Genomic DNA, 20,229 nt, shown 5'->3' with positions numbered 1-20,229 from the left:
TTCATTGTGGTTATGAGTTGCATTTCTCTGCTGACTGGTATTGAGCATCTTATCCTGTGCCTGCTGGCCATTTGTAGATCTGCTTCAGAGAATGTCTATTCAAATCTTAGCCCATTTTCTAATTGGGTTGTTTGTCTTTTTACTGTTGAATTATAAGAATTCTTTATGTATTCTAGATATTGGGCCCTCATCAGATACATGATTTGCGAATATTTTACCTCATCTGGGGGTTGTCTTTTCACTTTCCTTGATAGTGCTCTTTGATACACAAAGTTTTTAATTTTGGTAAGGTGCATTTGAAAGCAGTTTGTGAATTTTTGTCATTGCTCATGCGTTTGGTGTCCTAACTTAGGAAAAAAAAAACGAACAGAATTCGCTTTTAACTTTAAACAGTTACGTTTCAGTCTTTGATCCGTTTGGAGTTAACTTTTGTGCGTTATTTTGTGTGAGATAGGAGCCCAACATCGTTCTCTCATATATGGCTATCCAGTTGTTCCATTAGTTGAAATGGCTTCTTTCCTCATTGAATTGTCTTGGCATCTTAGTCAAAGTCAATTGACCAGGGGTGCCTGAGTGGCTCAGTCGGTTAAGCATTCGATTCTTGGTTTTGGCTCAGGTCATGATCTCACAGTTCATGAGATCAAGCCCTACGTTGGACTCTGCTGACAGCACAGAGCCTGTCTGGGATTCTTTCTCCCTCTCTCTCTGCTTCTCCCCTGTTTGCTCACTCTCAAAATAAATAAACTTTTAAAAAAAGTTAATTGACCATATATATTAAGGTGTTAATTTTTTTTAATTTTATTTAAATCCAAGTTAGCTAACATATAGTGTAATAATGATTTCAGGAGTATAATTTAGTGATTCTTCACTTACATATAACATCCAGTGCTCATCCCAGCAAATGCTCTCCTTAATGCCCATCACCCATTTAGCCCATCTCCACACCCAGCACCCCTCAAGCAACCCTCAGTTTTCTGTATTTAAGAGTCTCTTAAGGTTTGCCTCACTTCCTCTTTTTATTTTTCCTTTTCTTCCCGTTTTGTTTCTTAAATTCCACATGAGTGAAGTCATATATTTATCTTTCTTTGCCTCTTTCGCTCAGCATAATACACTCTAGTTCCATCCATGTTGTTGCAAATGGCAAGATTTCATTCTTTTTGATCACCGAGTGATATTCCATTGTGTATATATATCACATCTTCTGTATCTATTCATCAATAAATGGACTTTTGGGCTCTTTCCATAACTTGACTTTGGTTGATAGTGCTGCTATGAACATTGGGGTGCATGTGCCCCTTCGAATTAGCATTTTTGTGTTCTTTGGATAAATACCTAGTAGTGAAATTGCTGGGTCTTAGGGTAGTTCTATTTTTAATTTTTTGAGGAACCTCCCTACTGTCAGAATGGCTACACCAGTTTGCATTCCCACCAGCAGTGCAAAAGTGTTGCCCTTTGTCTGCATCCTTGCCAACACATGTCATTGCCTGAGTTGTTAACGTTAGCCATCCTGACAGGCGTGAGGTGGTATCTCATTGTGGTTTTGATTTGTATTTCCCTGATGATGAGTGATGTGGAGCATCTTTTCATGTATCTGGTAGCTATCTGGATGTCTTCTTTGGAAAAGTGTTCATGTCTTTTGCCCGTTTCTTCATTGGATTATTTGTTTTTTGGGTGTTGAGTTTGATAAGTTCTTTATGGATTTTTGGATACTAACCCTTTATCTGATATGTCATTTGCAGATATCGTCTCCTTTTCCATCAGTTGCCTTTTTGTTTTGTTGATTGTTTCCTTTGCTGTGTAGAAGCTGTTTTCTTGAGTTTGCGGTAGTTCATTTTTGCTTTTGTTTCCCTTGCCTCCAGAGACATGTCTGTAAGAGGTTGCTGTGGCTAAGGTCAGAGAGGTGTTGCCTGTTTTCTCCTCTAAGATTTTGATAGTTTCCCATCTTACATTTAGGTCTTTCATCCATGTTGAGTTTCTTTTTGTGTCTGGTGTAAGAAAGCGGTCCAGGTTCATTCTTCTGCATGTCGCTGTCCAGTTTTCCCAGCACCACTTCCTGAAGAGACTGTCTTTATTCCATTGGATATTCTTTCCTGCTTTGTGAAAAATTAGTTGGCCATACGTTTGTGGGTCCATTTCTGGGTTCTCTATTCTGTTCCATTGATCTATGTGTCTGTTTTGGTGCCAGTACCATACTGTCTCGGTAATTACAGCTTTGTAATACAGCTTGAAGTCCAGAATTGTGATACCTCCAGCTTTTGTTTTCTTTTTTAACATTACTTTGGCTATTTGGGGTCTTATTCTGGTTCCATACCATTTTAGAATTGTTTGTTCTAGCTCTGTGAAGAATGCTGGTGTTATTTTGATAGGGATTGCATTGAATATGTAGACTGCTTTGGGTAGTGTCAGCATTTTAACAATTTGGTTTTTAAACTTTTTTATATGTGTATTTATTTTGAGGGAGAGGGAGAGAGAGAGAGAGAGCATGAGCGGGAGACAGAGCATGAACGGGGGAGGGGCAGAGAGAGAAGGAGACACAGAATCCGAAGCAGGCTCCAGGCTCCGAGCTGCGAGAACAGAGGCCAATGCAGGGCTTGAATCCACGAACCATGAGATCATGAGCTGAGCCGAAGGCAGATGAGCCACCCAGGCGCCCCAACAATTTAATTGTTTTTTAAATGTTAGGTAGAAGTCAGCAGTAAAGCCATCTAGTCCTGAGTACTTCTTTGTGGGAAGGTTTTGATAACTACTTCCATCCTTTCACTTGTTACATACAGGTTTTTTCAGATTTTCTGCTTCTTCTTGAGTCTGTTTTCAGTGTTTGTGTCTTTGTAGGAATTTGTCCATTTCTTCTTGGTTATCTATTTTACTGTTACACAGTTGTGCACCGTATTCCCTAATAGTCATTTGTATTTCTGCGAGCTCAGTAGCAATGTTCCCTCTTTCATAGTAGTTTGGGTTTTCCCTCTCTTTTCTTGGTCAGTCTAGTTAAAGATTTGTCAATTTAACAAAGACGGGAGTAGAGTTTAGTGATTCTTCACTAAAAAGCACTGGGTGTTTTATGGTTCTTCTCAAAGAACCGACTTTTGGTTTCCTTGGTTTTTCTGTTGTTTTTTAATTCTTGATTTCATTTATTTACTATGTAATCTTTACCATTTCCTTCCTTCTACTTGCTTTGATGTTAGTTTGATCTTTTTGACCTTTTCAGGTTTAGTTTAGGTTATTGATTTGAGATCTTGTTTTTTAGTACAGGCATTACAGGTACAAATTCCCTTCTAAGCACTACTTTAGTTGTGTCCTGTAAGTTTGGGTGTGTTGTGCTTTCATTGTCATTATCTCAAAATATTTTCTAATTTCCCTTGTGATTTCTTCTTTGGCCCATTGACTATTTATGTGTGCATTGACCTTCATGTATGTGTGAGTTTCCCAAATTCCTTCTGTTGTTAATTTCCAATTTCACTCCATTGTGGTTGGAGAACAAACTTTGTATTTTAGTCTTATTAAATTTGAGACTTATTTTATGCTCTACCATTTGACCTGTAATGGAGAGTGTTCTGCGTTTGCCTGAGAATAATGTGTATTCTGCTCTTATTGGGTAGAGTGCTATACTAATCTCTGTGACCTGTTTATTTTATAACTGAAAGTTTGTACCTCTTAATTCCCTTTATCTATTTCACCCACCCCCCACGCACCTCCCCTCTGGGGACCACCAGTTCTATGTATTGAGGAGTCTGGTTTTGTTCTTTTAGGTTCCACATATAAGTGAAACCATATGGCATTTCTTTCTCTGACTTAGTTCACTTAGCAAAATACCCTCTAGGGCCATTCATGTTGTCACAGATGTCAAGATCTCATTCTTTTTTATGGCTGAGTGATATTCCATTGTATGTATGCCATTTATCTATCAATGGGCATTTGGGTTGCTTCCATATCTTGGCTATTGTAAAGTTGCAATAAACAGAGGTGTGTGTATATCTTTTTGAATTAGCAGTTATCATTTTCTTTGGATAGATACCCAGTAGTGGAATTATACTGGTGAATTATGTGATAATTCTGTTTTTAATTTTTAAATGAACTGTCATTGGGCATTAAGGAGGGCACTTGTTGGGATGAGCACTGGGTGTTACATGTAAGTGATGAATCACTAAATTCTGTTCCTGAAATCATTATTACACTACATGTTAACTAACCTGGATTTAAATAAAAAATAATAATAGTCCAAAACTATAAGGTTTAGAATCAAGATATGTATGTGTATATATATATATTAAAAAATCAAGAATTTCCTCTACAAAAAAAAATAATAATAAAATAAAGGAACCTTCATACTGTTTTCCCCAGTGGCTGCACCAGCTGGTATTCCCACCAACAGTTCATAAGGGTTCCCTTTTATCCACATCCTCACCAACATTTGTTATTTCTTGTTTTGATAGTAGCCATTCTGACAAGTGTAAAGTGACCTATCATTGTAGTTCTGATTTCAGTTTCCTTGATGATGAGTGATGGTTGAGCATCTTTTTATGTCTCTGTTGGCCATTTGTATGTCTTTGGAGAAATAGCTGTTCAGGTCGTCTGCCCATTTTTTAATTGGATTATTTTTCTGGTGTTGACTTGCATGAGTTCTTTATGTATTTGGGATACTAACCCCTTATTGGATATGTCATTTGCAAATATCTTCTCTCATTCAGTAGGGTTGCCTTGTCGTTTTGTTGGTTTCCTTTGCTGTGCAGAAGCTTTTTATATTTCAGTGTAGTCCCAAAGGTTTATTTTTGCTTTTGTTTCTCTTGCCTCAGGAGACATACCTAGAAACAAGTTGCTGATGTCAAGATGCTGCCTGTGTTCTCTTCTAGGATTTTTATGCTTTCAGTTCTCACATTTAGGTCTTTAATCCATTTTATTTTTGTATATGGTGTATGAAAGTGGTCCAGTGTCATCCTTTGCACGTAACTATCCGGTTTTCCCAGCACCATTTATTGAAGAGACTCTTTTCCCATTGTATATTCTTGCCTCCTTTGTTGTAGATTTACCACATAAGAGTGGTTTAGTTCTGGGCTCTTTATTGATTCTTTTGATCTGTGTGTCTATTTTTGTGCCAGTACCATACCGTTTTCATTATAGCTTTGTAGTATATCTTGAAAGCACAGATTGTGATACCTCTAGATTTGTTCTTTATCAAGATTGCTTTGGCTAATTGGGATCTTTTGTGGTTCCATACAAATTTTAGTATTTGTTCTAGTTCTGTGAAAGATGCTGTTAGTATTTTGATAGGGATTATCTTAAATCCGTAGATTGCTTTTTGTAGTATGGAAATTTTAACAATATTAAATCTTCAAATCCATGAGCATGGAATATCTTTCCATTTATTTGTGTCATCTTCAATTTCTTTTATCAGTGTTTTATACTTGTCAGAATACAGGTCTTTCACCTCTGGTTAAGTTTATTCCTAGGTATTTTATTCTTTTTGGTACAGTTGTAAATGGGATTTTTTTTTCTTCTACTTTGTTACCAATGTGTAGAAAGGCAACAGATTTCTGTATATTAATTGAAATCCTGCACCTTTACTAAATTTATTTATCGGTTCTAGTGCTTTTGGGTGGAATCTGTAGGGTTTTCTATATATAGTATCGTGTCATCTGAAAATAGTGACAGTTTTAATTCTTCCTTACCAATTTGGATGCCTTTTATTTCTTGTTCGATTGCTACAGCTAGGAGTTCCAGTGGTACTGTGTCGAATAAAAGTGGTTGATACTCTTGTCTTTTTCCTGATCTTAGAGGAAAAGCTCATTTTTCACCATCGAGTATGATGTTAGCTGTGGGTTTTTCGTCTATGGCCTTATTACTTTGAGGTATGTTCCCTCTAAACCTACTTTGTTGAGAGTTTTTATCATAAATGGATGCTGTGGTTTGTCAAATGTTTTTTCTGTGTCTATTGAGACGATCATACAGTTTGTATTCTTTCTCTTGTTCATGTGAAGAATCACGTTGTTTTGCAAATATTGAACCACGCTTGCATCTTTGGATTAAATCATACTTGTGGTGAGTGATTTTTTTAATGTATTGCTGGATTCAGTTTGCTGATATTTTGTTGAGGATTTTGGCATTTTTGTTCATCAGAGATACTGGGCTGTAGTTTTTTGTAGTGTCTTTGGTTTTGGTATCAGGGTAATGCTGGTCTTGTCAAATGAATTTAGAAGTTTTTTTCCTCTTTTATTTTTTGGAATAGTTTGAGAATTAGGTTTCTTTTAATAATTTTTATCACTTTGTTGACAGTCTCATTTTGTTCATACATTGTTTTACTGATTTCCTTTATTTCTTTGTGATATTCTTGAGTCATTGAGCACATTTAGAAAACTTGATTTATTGTCCTTGACCAGCCATTCTGATGGGTTTTCTTAGGGATGGTCTCCATCAAATTCTTCTTTTCCCGTGGATGGGCTCTATGTCCCTGTTCCTTTGTATATTTTGTAATTGTTTGTTGAAGATTAGATATTCTGACTATTATAATGTGGCAACTTTGGAAACCAGATTCTCCCGCTCCTGAGTGTTTGCTCCTCTTCGCATATTGAGGACTTCAGCTGTCTCTGTTTTCCAAACCCGCGACGCATGTAGTCCATATTGTGTGTGGTCACCGAAGTTTCTGTTCTGTTATCTCTGGTTTGCCAGTAACCTGACCAAGATTTCCTTAAATGTCTGACTCTAAAAAGGGAAAAACAAGAAAGTATTCTTGTCCCTTTAAATATTCCCATAGTCGTCTTGGGAAACACAGCTGCCTTCTGGAGGTCCCAAAACCAGAGCAAGTGTCTGCGCCTGCCCATCAGGGGTCCATCAGATTAACCACACAACCCCAAGTTTGGAGGACAAGGTGTCTGCCCTACCACCAGCCACCTGCTCCTGGAATGTGGGCCCCTCTCCCCCCAGCTGCGGTGAGGCTGGGGAAAGGAGATCAGAGCTTCATGCGTGGTGCTCGCTTACCAAAACTCAGCAGCATCTTCCTTGCATAAATCATGTCCCTCATTGTTGCAAGTAGCCCCTTGGGTTCCAGAGTTCCAAAATACTTGATTCTGATCATTTCCCACCCCCCACTCCCCTGCCAGTTTACTAGCTGTTTTGGTGGAGAGACCAACCCCTAGCTTCTTATGGCACTATTTAGTGTAACATCACTCCCTCTGGGGATTACAATTCCTGTCTTCTAAGAGCCTAATTCAGATTAATACCAACTTCATTTCAGCAGTATTGAAAAACTTTGCTCCTATAAATACAGTTCTGTTTCCTACCCCCTCCTTTGTGCTACGTTGTTATACACATTACATCTTCGTACACTCTATGCCCATCAACATCAATTTATAATCACTTTATTTTTCAACTCCTAGGAGAAGAGAGTTACAAACGGAAACTGCTTCTGTGCTGTACGTTCTATTTATTTATGTAGTTCCTTCCCTGGTGCTTTTTGATTCTTCCCATGGATTTGCCTCACTCTTGAGTGCCCTTTGCTCTCAGCCTGAAGGACCCCCTCTAGTATTACTCATGGGGCAGGTCTGCTACTGAAAAGTTCTGTTTTTGGGGGGGGGAATTTGTTTTTAACCTGGGAATGTGCTAATTTCTCCCTCATTTTGAACAATAATTTTGCTGGATATTCAATTCTTGGTTGAGTCTTTGCCCTTTCAGCGCTTTTTTTTTTTTTTTTTAATGTTTGTTTTTGAGAGAGTGCGAGTGGGGGGTAGAGACAGAGAGACACACACGCAGAATCTGAAACGGGCTCAGGCTCTGAGCTGTCAGTACAGAGCCCGACGCAGGGCTCGAACCCACGGACCGCGAGATCATGACCTGAGCCGAAGCTGGACACTTAACCGACCGAGCCACCCAGGCACCCCTGCATGTCTCTTTTTTTATTGACCACTGGACGTAACATAATAAGGCACTTCTGACAGACTTCTCCCCTCCCCTCCAGTGTTTGTTGTTATTGTTACTGCTTTTGTTTGGGGACTTTCCTGAACTAATTCTTTAAAGTCTGTATTCTGTCATGTGTGGCCACTGACGTCTGCTCACTTAGCTTAGCGATCCAGCTAATGATTGGACAGATTTTCTTTGATGCCTGGAACCAGTAAGTTTCTCAGCCTTTGCTGAGGGCCTTTGGTGCGTTGGCTCATTTCTTCAGTACTCAGCCAGGCAGCGTATATTTCTCTCTGCTTTTCTAGAGCCTCAAGGTGAGCCGTGGGTGACAGCTTAGGGCCTTCTTGGGTTTACCCTGGGCGTGCACACAGCCCTGCATTGCATGGAGTTTTAGGTTCCAGGAATATGTTGAAGGTTTGTTGAGTCCTCCATAGACACCTCATTCCCTAGTTTCCCCTTTTACACTTTTGGTTAGCTTGTTGTTTGCCCCAGCTGTTATCACTCCCCTAGGCAGCTGTGATGTTCACAATTGCTGCCGGTTGGTTTCAGTAAGTGCTCCCTGGAAAAAGCTCATTCATACTGGGTGAGTCCTGAGGTCAAATAGAGACTACTTGAGCCCGTGAGATTTTGCTTTTGCGGGGGAACTGCCAGACAGGTCAGATAATGACATCTGTGAATGGGGCTTTGGAGGAGCTCCAGTCTCATTTGGCCCTGTTCACACACAGGCCCCTGGGCAGGGGCGTTGGTCTGCAGAGTGATTGCAGGCTGGTGGTTTTCAAGGCTACGGGGCTGGGGGCGCTGGGGCAAGATAAAGTTCCATGGACTTGGCTGTTGTTACTGGGATTCACTGTTTTTCTTGGATAAACACTCCATGGATTGTTGCAAACTAGTTAATTTCCAAAGTTCTGAAAAGGCTGATTTTGCCCATTTTTGCCCAGTGTTCTCGTTCCTTTTGTGGAAGAGTTATTTCAGAGGTTCTTACACCACATTCCTGCCGACATCACTTCTCTTCCTGGTCACTTTTAATTCCCTCTAAACTAGTCCTCCCGTGATCAGCTTGGTTGCATACCCCACTGCGGAAATGCATGCCGGCTAGATGGCGCTCGCTATTCAGTATCTTAGTATCTGTGTGGCATGTCAGCACTTTCATACTCTGTCATTTCATCATAAATATAAGAAGCACTGGTGAGATGGATACTTATTAGTTCTGATAAATATTTTTATTTTTTTTCAGAATTGCTTATTAGAATTTTACAGTATTTTACACTAGCTTATTGTTTAATCTCTAATGCTGATTAACTGTTGTGTCATGTTAAATTAAGTCCTATGGTTAGACGTTAGCCCCAAAACAATCAAGAACCCCTCCGGTAAAGACAAACAAAAACCACTCCAGGCGAGTAGTAAGCCATACAGAATTTCAGACTGCTCGCTTTGCCTTGCTGCCACTTCTTGATAAGGTTAAATGAAATTGATGCTATTTACATTTTAGGTTATCACAAACTGCTGACTAAGAGTGTGGCTGAGACTCCAGTACATAAGCAAGTCTCCAGAAGGCTTCTTCATAGGCAAATCAAGGGCAGGTGAGTAACACCCTTGCCTAGCTACTTTGTGTAGTCACACAGCCTTGCTAATGATCTTGCGGGCCACTGTCCACCTTCTCGGAGCCCCTGTGACTGATGTCTTAACTGTCTTATTACTAAAGAGTATTCAGCATTCTGTAAATTCTGAGGGCTAGAGAATCATACAGAATGTACTCTTTTGTGTCACCTCTTTCACTTGGCATAATTATTTTGAGATTGGTCCATGGTGTTGTATGTATCCATATTTCTTCCTTTTTGGGGCGGTGAGGGGTTGCTGAGAAGCAGTCCATCAAATGGGTATTCCACATTTATAAACTTTTTTTTTTTTAATTAAAAAAAATGTTTTTTAACTTGTTTTATTTTATTTTTTTTAATTTACATCCAAATTAGCATATAGTGCAACAATGATTTCAGGAGTAGATTCCTTAGTGCCCCTTCCCCATTTAGCCCATCCCTCCTCCCACAACCCCTCCAGTAACCCTCAGTTTGTTCTCCATATTTAAGAGTCTCTTATGTTTTGTCCCCCTCCCTGTTTCTGTTATTTTTGTTTCCCTTCCCTTATGTTCATGTTTTGTCTCTTAAAGTCCTCATATGAGTGAAGTCATAGGACACTTGTCTTTCTCTGACTAATGTCACTTAGCATAATACCCTCCAGTTCCATTCACGTAGTTGCAAATGGCAAGATTTCGTTCTTTTTGATTGCCGAGTAATACTCCATTGTACATATATACCACACCTTATTCATTTGTCCATCGATGGACATTTGGGCTCTTTTCGTACTTTGGCTATTGTTGATAGTGCTGCTATAAACACGGGGGTGCATGTGTCCCTTCAAAAGAGCACACCCGTATCCCTTGGATAAATGCCTAGTAGTGCAATTGCTGGGTTGTAGGGTAGTTCTATTTTTATTTTTTTGGGAACCTCCATACTGTTTTCCAGAGTGGCTGCACCAGCTTGCATTTCCATTATAAACTTTTTAAAAAATTTTTTTCAGAGAGCGTGTGTGCATGTGCTCACACATGGGAGAGGAGCAGAAGAAGGAGGGAGAAAATCCAAGCAAGCTCTGCGCTCAGCCACCCACACAGGGCTTGATCCCAAGATCCTGGGATCACGACCTGAACCAAAGTCAAGAGTCTGGTGCTCAGCTGACTGAGCCACCCAGTCCTCCCCTGCACAATTTTAAAAACCATTCTTGGGGCGCCTGGGTGGCGCAGTCGGTTGAGCGGCCGACTTCAGCCAGGTCACGATCTCACGGTCCGTGAGTTCGAGCCCCGCGTCGGGCTCTGGGCTGATGGCTCAGAGCCTGGAGCCTGTTTCCGATTCTGTGTCTCCCTCTTTCTCTGTCCCTCCCCTGTTCATGCTCTGTCTCTCTCTGTCCCAAAAATAAATAAAAAAATTAAAAAAAAAAAAAAAAAAAAAAAAAAACATTCTTCATGGCATCTGGGTGGCTCAGTCATTTAAGTGTCTGATTTCTTGATTTTGGCTCAGGTCAGGACCTCATGGTTGTGAGATCAAGCCCCATGTTGGGCTGTGTGCTAAGTGCAAAGCCTGCTTAAAGGTTCTCTCGGAGCGTCTGGGTGGCTCTGTCACTTAGGCAACCGACTCTTGGTTTCGGCTGAGCTCATGATCTCATGGTTTATGTGTTCAAGCCCCACGTCAGGCTCCGTGCCACCTGCTTGGGATTCTCTCTCTCTCTGTGCCCCTCCCTTGTGCACCTGCTCTCTCTCAAAATAAACATTTTAAAAAACCTTCAAAAAAATTCTCTCCCTCTCAGCTCCTCCCCTCACATGCTCACACTTTCTCTCTCAAAATAAAAAAACTTAAAAAAAAAAAAAAAAACCCATGCGGGGCACCTGGGTGGCTCAGTCGGTTAAGCTTCTGCTGTTGGCTCAGGTCATGATCTTGTGGTTCATGAGTTCAAGCCCCATATCCGGCTCTCTGCTGTAAGCACGGAGCCTGCTTCAGATCCTCTGTCTCCCTCTCTCTGCCCCTCCCCTGCTCTCTCTCTCAAAAATTAAAAAACAAAAATGCAAAAGCATTTGTCATTACATGGAGGGGGTCATCATCGCTGCTGGGCCAGGCTGCAAGTTTAGGATCTCGGCTCAGCCTATGGGTGTGGTGGGCCACAGTTTTCCATGGTAGTTAGTGTCTGAAAGTTTGTCGTGCTAAGCTGCCCCTTTCCTGGTTCTTTGGCTAGAGAAAGCTGACTTTTCTTAGGGCAGTTTTGGTACCTGTTGACATATTTGGGTTCTCTATTTCCCCAGCACCCAGTCCAGGATCCAGGAAGCAAAAAGGGAACTCTCTGGGAGCTCACTGCCCTGTCTCTCTTTGGGTCCTGTGATCCCCAGCCACCTGCCTCTTCTTGTCACTGTTTAATCTGTAGTTCATTTTAATATAACATCCAGGGTTTTTAGCTGAACTTAACAGGAATAATAGGAAGGTTTCATCTTGACATTATTTGTGTACAGATTTTACATACTTCTGCAAGTTATCTACAGGATAAATTGCAAGGAGAGAAATGGGTGCGTTAGAAGGCATGCATATTTTTAATTAATTTTTGTGTTGTAAAACCACTTTCCAAAAAAGTGTTCTAACCATTTTACTTGCAACGGTCAAGTATATGAGAGTGCTTGCCAGCACTGGTACTCTTAAGCCCTGTGGTCTCTGTTGCTTTGTGAGGCTTATGGTGCATGAACCATGAGTGATACTAAATAATCCCTATGCTTGTTATTCGTTAAGGTCCTCGGAGCCTGGCCCTGATATTGACATAGTTGAAGAGTCCCCAGAAAAAGGAGCAGACGGTATTACCTATGTTTGTTTTGTGCTGTTTTCTCTAGTTTCTTTGAAAACCCTCTATTTGTGGTGTTGTTCAGCATGTCCTAGGATATTGTGCAGACAGTATGACAGCTCTGGGCCTGCAGTGTAGATCAGTAAATGTTTATTAGTAAATGGTCTTTTACACAGAATTTCCTGAGGGAATTTCTGGAGAAACCTTTTTACACAGTAGGAACAGAGGTCAGGGTACGGGCTAACACGGGGTGATACAAAGTGCCATGGCTTCTTTTTAAAGTACATGTAATACAGGGGATTCCAAAAGCAAACATTTTGTTTTTTCCAAAAACAAAGTCATGTTTTTAATGACTCAAGTAATTTGTTTATTGTAGAAAAATCAGAAAAGTAAATCAAAAAATATAGAGAAGTCAAATTTAAAAAAAAAAATTTTTTTTAACATTTATTTATTTTTGAGAGAGACAGAGCATGAACAGGGGAGGGTCAGAGAGAGAGGGAGACACAGAATCTGAAACAGGCTCCAGGCTCTGAGCTGTCAGCACAGAGCCTGACGCGGGGCTCGAACTCACAAGCCGCGAGATGGTGGCCTGAGCCGAAGCCGGACGCTTAACCAACTGAGCCACCCAGGCGCCCCAAGAAGCCAAATTTTTAATAATTGTTTGGTAATCCCACAACTCAGAAATACTTAATATTTTAGCTTCATTGATACTCTTACAGGTGTCGTTTCTACACAAATGTATGTATCATAAACATGAAAACTGCAATTTTTAAATTTAAAAAATTTTTTGCAAAAGTCACACCATATAAACCCTTTTTTCACCCAGTATCATGGTTAAAAGGGTGGCAGTTTGAGATTTCCAAAGGTCACAGTCTGGTAGGTCAGTGGTTTTTCTGAACTTTGTTGGAGCCATATGTCCTACCCCTTGTAACCTTGTTACACTTCAGAAGTCTCAAGGTCAGTAATTTGTGACAGTCTATCTTGTATGTGGTATAACATAAATTTTACCCATTTCATACACAGGCAAACGTTAAAAGCTTGTGTTTCTCCCTGGTTACTAACTGTGATTCTGGTTTTGTAGAAATAAGCTTGAGACGAAGTCCTCGAATCAAGCAGTTGTCACTCAGCAGGACAAATTCTGGTTCCTTCTATTCTGTGTCTCAGCCCAAGTCTCGAAGTGTGCAAAGAGTTCACTCATTCCAGCAAGACAAGTCAGGTAACTTGCTTGCCCACCGCCTAGTTGTGTGCCTACTTGGCGGGAAGTATTTTTGGGAAAAGAAGTATAAAACTTGGCATTTTCTTTCTTGATACTGGAGCGGTACAACAGGCATATTCAGTAGAGGTGTAGAGTGATGGACGATCCATGACCTTCACTAACAGTGTCCTTCCTTTGGATTCCTACAGCTGGTCATTCATACTATCCTTTTGGTAATTTATTCATTCAACAGGTAGATTACCTGTTATTTCTACCATGTATTCACATTCTACACTCGGGTCCTAGGTGGAAGGGGATACCTGTTTGTCCTTCATTCTTTCATCCATCATTAGTTTGGATCATCAGATAATGTGTTTTTATATTTACAAATTAAATTGTTTTACTTGCCTCACATAAGGGCTGAGGTAACTATGCAATCTTATTAAAAGTCCAGATGGCAACAATAATTGGGGTTGCTGGCATAATTAGGTGGGATCCCCCACTCCCAGTAGCTCGAAAAAAATTGTTTTCTTGTATGGACTGGCTGTTCTGTTAGTATTGGGAGGGCAGGAGTTGAGAAAGAATTACTGATTTTGACTTGCAGACCAAAGAGAAAAATCTCCAAACCGAAGTATTCGTTCTCCCAAGAGCCTGCTTTTTGGGGCATTGCATGAGATGGTCAGTCCTTCTGAGAAGGGTTCAGCTCGACTTCAGAGGACTTCAAGAAGCACATTGGGTTCTGAGATACCTACAGCTTATCAGGTATAACATTTCTATAATGTTTAAAATAGTGTGGTCTTGTGGAGGGAAACAAACATGGCCCAAAAAACCCACTGAGAACATTAGGGACGAGAAAGCAGGTGATCTGTCAATGTTAATACGTATTTGGGGGTGGTTGGGTTGATAGAGATGAATGGTTATTGGGTATATAGGGATGTAAGGCAGCAGTTTGGCTGAGGCCAAGGTGGTAGGAGAAAACAGAAATTATCTCATCTAGTCTCTTGGTTTCGTCCACCATTTTTATCATACACCACGTATAGATCTTCCTGAAATGTACAGGCATCATTCATCTGTTGCCCTTACACTACCCACCCAATCCAGTCATCCACGTGAGAAGCCTGAGCCACTCCCAGACATAGCCATTTATACCCATTCCCTTTTCTCCATCCCTGCAGTTCTGCCCTATTCCAGTTCTGCCTGGAACATTTCAACCGCCTTTTCCCTCTTCCCTCTCAAGTCCATCCTGCCCCCAGAGGCCAGAGTGAGCCTTCTTTTTTTTTTTTTTTTTACATTTATTTATTTTTGAGAGAGCACAGTGGGGGGAGGGGCAGAGAGAGAGGGAGACACAAGATCCGAAGCAGGCTCCAGGCTCTGAGCTGTCAGCACAGAGCCCAACGCGGGGCTTGAACCCACAAACCGGGAGATCATGACCTGAGCCGAAGTTGGATGCTTAACCGACTGAGCCACCCAGGCACCCCCTGGAGTGAGCTTTCTGACTGCATCACTTTGCTTAAAGCTCTAGAGACCTGTTGTTAAACAGGGTTTTCTGAAAATGGAATCCTTATGTTAAAAAATAATTTTTATTTGGAAACCCAATAAACTGCTTAGAGTTTGTGGGAGGACACACAGCTATGGAGATGGGTTTGAAGACCACAGATTTACGGAACCAGGTTCAGTCCTCTCCAGATGGGCATGGGCCTCCATCGGCTGGCTCTGGCCCCCACTCTCCCTCTGCTCTGTCCTCCACCTTTCCGGTGACGTCAGGCTGCACATAGGTCTGCATGCAGCTGCTGGTTTTCATTTTAGGCAGAGAAAATGATAGAGCAAAGGCACCAGGGGCACCTGGGTGGCTCAGTTGGTTAAGCATCCGACTTCGACTCAGGTCATGATCTCACGGTTTGTGAGTTCGAGCCCCGGGTCGGGCTCTGTGCAGACAGCTCAGAGCCTGCTTCCGATTCTGTGTCTCCCTCTCTCTGCCCCTCCCCTGCTCACACTCTGTCTCTCAATAATAAATAAACGTTAAAAAAAAAAATTTTTTTTTTAAAGACACCAAAATTACCTCTTCCCCGCTTTCCCACCTTTTACATTTACCTGCTGATACCCATTCTTAATGACCTAACTCACTGTTCCTGTCCCCCCTTCAGGCTAGCTGGGTTAGACAGTCCTCTCTTGTGCTGCCAACACGTGTTGTCCCACGCACATCCCTGTCGGTGCGCTGGTGACACTGTTACCATCTCTCTGTACCCTATTCAACGTGAAATACCCACTAGACCAGGATTCCCTTGAGATGATCACGATGGGCGTCTGACCAGCTTTACCTGTTGGAGTGTTTAACTGCATTTTGCCAGAAGGAAGGGAGATTTTTTGCTGGGGAGTGTCGCTCCTGAGACGTCGTCTTTGTTGCTGGACCTTATGTATCCATATATTCCATACTCCATCCCCCCCACCCCCCCCACGGCCTGGCACATGACGGGCGTGTAGCAAGCACATGTTGAAGGCAGGTGAACAGATGATGTGACACCTAGAAGCTACTTCAGGAAGGGAGCAGGAGCGGTGCGGTGGAAGAGAACGTGGCAGTAGTGGAGCGATCCACCGTTGAAGGCGAAGCGTGTTTTAGCTGTAGTATGCATCTGAAGACACTTCTTGGTCTTAGGACCAAGATCGGATTTGGTGCTTAGTGCTAGGAAAAGAAAAGTGTGCATCATGTTTTGGAAGTTGAAACGTGTCACTGTCAGAAATCCAGGTTAAGGATTTCCCATGTGCCTTTCTGATGGTCTTAGAGGTGACTCAGATGCTCTGTAGAGCATATGGGTGATGACATTCAGGCACTGAAATGAGCATTTCTTTACAGACTCCCAAGAAGAGTAACCGGAAATCTCCAAGCTCTTCTAAAGCGACGCCGAGACGGTTCCCTCGTATGCCACGAACTCCACTGCGCACCCCTGAAAGGTGGCAGAAACCCCCTACCGAAGTGACCCCTGCGAAAAAGGCCATTTTTGAGGAGTCCTTAAAAGACTCCTCACAGGACTGGGGCTCACCATCTCAACCAAAAGTCACTCCTCAGAAAGGCTGCTCCCTGGCGAAAGGAGGAACCTCTCCTCTTGAAAAGAAGATCCCAAGAACCCCCAGAAGGCCAGGTGGTCAGCCAGCTGGATTTCTGCGGAATTCTACTTGGCCACTCTCGGTGACCTCCAGTCCAGAAAGCACCCCCTGCCCCGCAGCCCCCAACGGGACCGCAGGTCTGAGTCCTGCCGGGTCCTCTCCGCGAGCGGCAGCCTCGGGGGTGCGGGGAGAGACGCCTCCGGACCAAGAGCACCACCGTCCCTGTGTCCCCGGGGCCTCCCAGGCAGGGGAGCTAGCAGAAAAAGGAGAGGAGAAAGCTGCCTCCACCCCCGGGAGCCCGGGGATGACAAGTCTGGTGCCTCCCCCATCTCCTCCTCCAGAGAAGCCTTTCACCTTTCCCTCAGGCAAGGTTTCCAAGAAGAGTCCATTTCGGAAATTTTCGACAAACTCTCCTTCCCCCGGAGAAATGGACTGGAGAGAGCCCTGGAAAGCCCCCAATGTAGCCTCACCTCTCTCCTGTCCTGCTCCCTCAACTCCTCCCAGAATCCTGCAGAATGCCCAGTCTGACCCCGCACCTGCTCTGCCCCCTTCTAAAACTGGAAAAAGGTGCAGAGAGCCCTCGGATCTTGCAAGCAGCTTCCTGGAACACCAGCCTAGTGCCTCTGCTGCTCCTAGAGAGGCCCCAGCTGACAACCCAGCTGCCAGCACAGATGCCAGAAAGGACCAGAAGGAAGCGAGCCTCTCTCTTCGGTCTTCCCCTGAAAGACACAGCTACCCCGGGCTTGGCTTCAGGAGGGACTGGCGTCTGTCCTCTCCGCTGCTGATGGCGAGTGACACAGAGTATCTCACTCTCTTGGACGAAGCACAGCTTGACGGCAGTGATGGCTTGAAAAGTGATGTGGCACCAATGGGAGAGGAGAGGCAGTCAAGGACGATGGTTGCCAAGAAGTCTTCTCCGTCGAGCCCTGGGGTTCTTCCATCCCCTCGTTCCTGTGGGCCTGGCTCTCCCCCGACACCTTCCTACGACCTGCGCTGCACTGCAGACAGAAGGCAGCGCCAGGCCGCCGCGCAGCTGGAGGATCTGCAGGCATCAGCTCAGCTTCCAGAAGCCCCCGCCAGCCCGCAGACCTACGAGGTAGAGCTGGAGATGCGAGCTTCTGGCCTGCCCAAGCTTCGCATCAGAAAGATCGACCCCGGCTGTGTGTGCGAAGCTGAGTCCCTACGAAGGGCGGGGAGCTCCCGGGGCGACGAGAGCTCCCTCCCTGGTGTTGGCCTGCCCCGGGCTGGCAGGTCCTCAGGGAGACCCGAAGCCACCTACGTGTCTCCCCCCTGCCTCCGCCCCTCACACAGCACCCCTGGCAAGAGTGGGGGACAGATGTACATCTGCCAGTCCTGTACCCCCACCCGCGGCCCCTCTAGCACCCCCTCTCCGTTTCAGACAGACGGCAGTGTTCCTTGGACCCCGTCTCCCAAGCACAGCGGGAAGACCACTCCAGACACCATCAGAGACTGGCCCCGCAGGAAGCGGGCAGTGGGCAGCAGCTCTGCTGCGAGGAGCGAGGTCAGCGCTGACCTCCCTGCAGGGGTGTCCCTACTCGAGCCAGAGAGGAGGGAGCGAGGCCCCGAGCTCAGCATCAGCAGAACTCCCCTCTTGGGGGATTTTGAGCTCGAGGGGGTGTGCCAGCTGCCCGACCATTCGCCTCCCGGGGACAGTGTGCCGAAGGCCGAGGAAGCCTGCTCCTGGGGACAGTTTGGGCTGGGTTCCAGGAAGAGGCTCCTTCCTGCGGAGGAGGAAATGGAGTGTCAAGCAAAAAGAGCGTGTGACGGGCAGAGAGGAGACCCAGAACTCAGCAAGAGCGAGGAGCGGTCTCCGGGCGCGAGCGTGCTGTACCTGCCCTCGACGGGGGACGACGAGGTGTTCTTTTCAGGTGAGGCTGCCGCCGTGGGTTTTGGGGGTTGGGGGGAGCGCCTCAGAGCTGCTCCTTGAAGAGGCCCGGGCCCCGTGGCGTGGGGTGCCACGGAGCCGTGCTCACCCTGCGTCTCTGTAGGTTCCACGCCTTCTCCTGGCTGTGCCGTGCGGAGCGGCGTCTCTGCGAGCGGGCTGCAGGCCCTGACCCAGTCTCCACTGCTGTTCCAGGGGAGAACGCCTTCCTCTCGGTGGAACGATGCCAGAGGTAATTGTTCACGGAGGGTCCTGAGGAGTGACTGCTGGGTGCCTCCCCGGGGTCAGCTCGGGGCTGCCAGGCCGTCTGGGGGAGGAGTTCTAGGGAAGGCCGGGTCTGGGACAGAGGACCGTCCCTGCAGGGTCCCGTGCTCTTCCCAAAGAATCTCCGCATTAGAACCCCATGGTGTAGTTACGTGCAGTCCTCAGATCCTGATGTGTTTTCTTTAGCTTCTTGAAACTGTGACAGATGTGGACATCCCACATCCCGTGTGGCGGGAGTGTGTGGAGGAGAGGGGTGGGCGGCACGCTGGCAGCTTTCCCACAGCGGGTTCCACGCTTCTGTACTGGAAGCTTCTGTACTGTGGTAGATGGAGGACTGGCTGTCGTGATCAGACTCGAGGCTTCCCTTTCCTCGACCCCGTGGCTTGCGTCTGCTGAGTGCATGGGTTAGAAAGGTCTCCTGGAACTGAAGGGGAATGCAGGAGTGGGGGGCCTTTGGTGGTTCCTCTCCCTTGACACTCAGACATAAATCACGTGAAACAGCATAAACCCCACAATCTGAGCCAAAAAGAATGTACAAACCCAGCTGAGGGAGTTCAAACTGCAGTACTTAGCTTTTTCCATTATTTACTGCCGTCCAGTCAGTGCTGACGGGTGGGGGGCGCTCACACAGCCCGAGAACTTGCAGGCAGCGCTGGTGTCAGTCCGTCTTCGGGTGTGGCCTCTCCAGTTCAAGCCCGTTTTCTTTTGTTCTGTCCTCAGTGACTTCCTGCCCACTAAGTCTTTCTGCCTTTCTCTAGATGAGGATATGGATGTTTTCCTGGCCACGGCAGAAGACTCTCCTTTCAGCCGAGCCTTGTCCAGGAGACGCCCCATCAGCAGAACTTACACACGGAAGAAGCTGATTAGCTAGTGAGGCTGGAACCGGTTGGGGGACTTACATCCTCAAACACTACGGAGCGTGGCCGGAGCCACCGTGTCCCCAGCACAGAAGACGTGTTCTGAGTGGTCTTCTCCCGGTTGGAAGTTCCAGGCTGCTCTCTGTCCCACGTAACCCTGGGCTTGCTGCACAGAAACAGGAATCGCCAGGGCTCAGTGGAGCCAAGGGAGTTCAAAAGAGGAAGCTGCAGTCAGCCCGGTCCCCATGACTCTTTGTGGTCAGCTGTCAAATTCTTTACTCCCTCTCCGGGAATCCAGCCCTACCCCTCCTTGGGGAGGTGGTGTCGCTGGGGCTGGGAGTCAGGAAGCAGGCAGGAACTGTAAGACCAGGCGCTCATTCCAGCCCTGCCCTCCGAGAGACCAAGGCAAGTCAGTCAACTGCCCCCGCCCCCCACCCCCAGCCCCTTCGTGGGTTCTTTATGAAGCTGCTGTTAGGCTGGGACCCGGAGACCCCGGCAGGGCTCACGAACTAAAGCACCACACACAAAACCGAAGGCGGTGGCAGACAGAAGAAATTTCTTGCCTTCCCCGTATAATAATAAAGTCCTCTCTTGCTACTCAGTGCATTTCTGCTTACTCACCAGGGCCGAGCTCTGGTGGTTCCTGGAACAGC

The 20,229-nt window shown here is 45.0% G+C and overlaps 1 protein-coding gene across 1 annotated transcript in view; it reads left to right on the top strand.

Moving 5' to 3' along the window:
* The window catches only part of TICRR (TOPBP1 interacting checkpoint and replication regulator), a 48,350-nt gene extending 28,177 nt beyond the window's left edge, over positions 1-20,173 (top strand). The window contains exons 16-22 of the mRNA XM_019460243.2: positions 9,377-9,467; positions 12,207-12,268; positions 13,337-13,471; positions 14,055-14,212; positions 16,302-18,441; positions 18,562-18,687; positions 19,478-20,173. Coding sequence (XP_019315788.2) covers positions 9,377-9,467; positions 12,207-12,268; positions 13,337-13,471; positions 14,055-14,212; positions 16,302-18,441; positions 18,562-18,687; positions 19,478-19,590 — 2,825 coding nt within the window. The 3' untranslated portion in view covers positions 19,591-20,173. The remainder of the gene's footprint in view (positions 1-9,376; positions 9,468-12,206; positions 12,269-13,336; positions 13,472-14,054; positions 14,213-16,301; positions 18,442-18,561; positions 18,688-19,477) is intronic.
* Positions 20,174-20,229: the final 56 nt, after the last annotated feature.

The sequence above is a fragment of the Panthera pardus genome, unplaced genomic scaffold (genome assembly GCF_024362965.1).
Source record: "Panthera pardus isolate Hobbes unplaced genomic scaffold, ASM2436296v1 HiC_scaffold_23, whole genome shotgun sequence".
NCBI classification, from domain to species: Eukaryota; Metazoa; Chordata; class Mammalia; order Carnivora; family Felidae; genus Panthera; species Panthera pardus.
The sequence above is the reverse complement of the archived record's forward strand: the minus strand, read 5'-3'. Positions and strand labels throughout refer to the sequence as shown.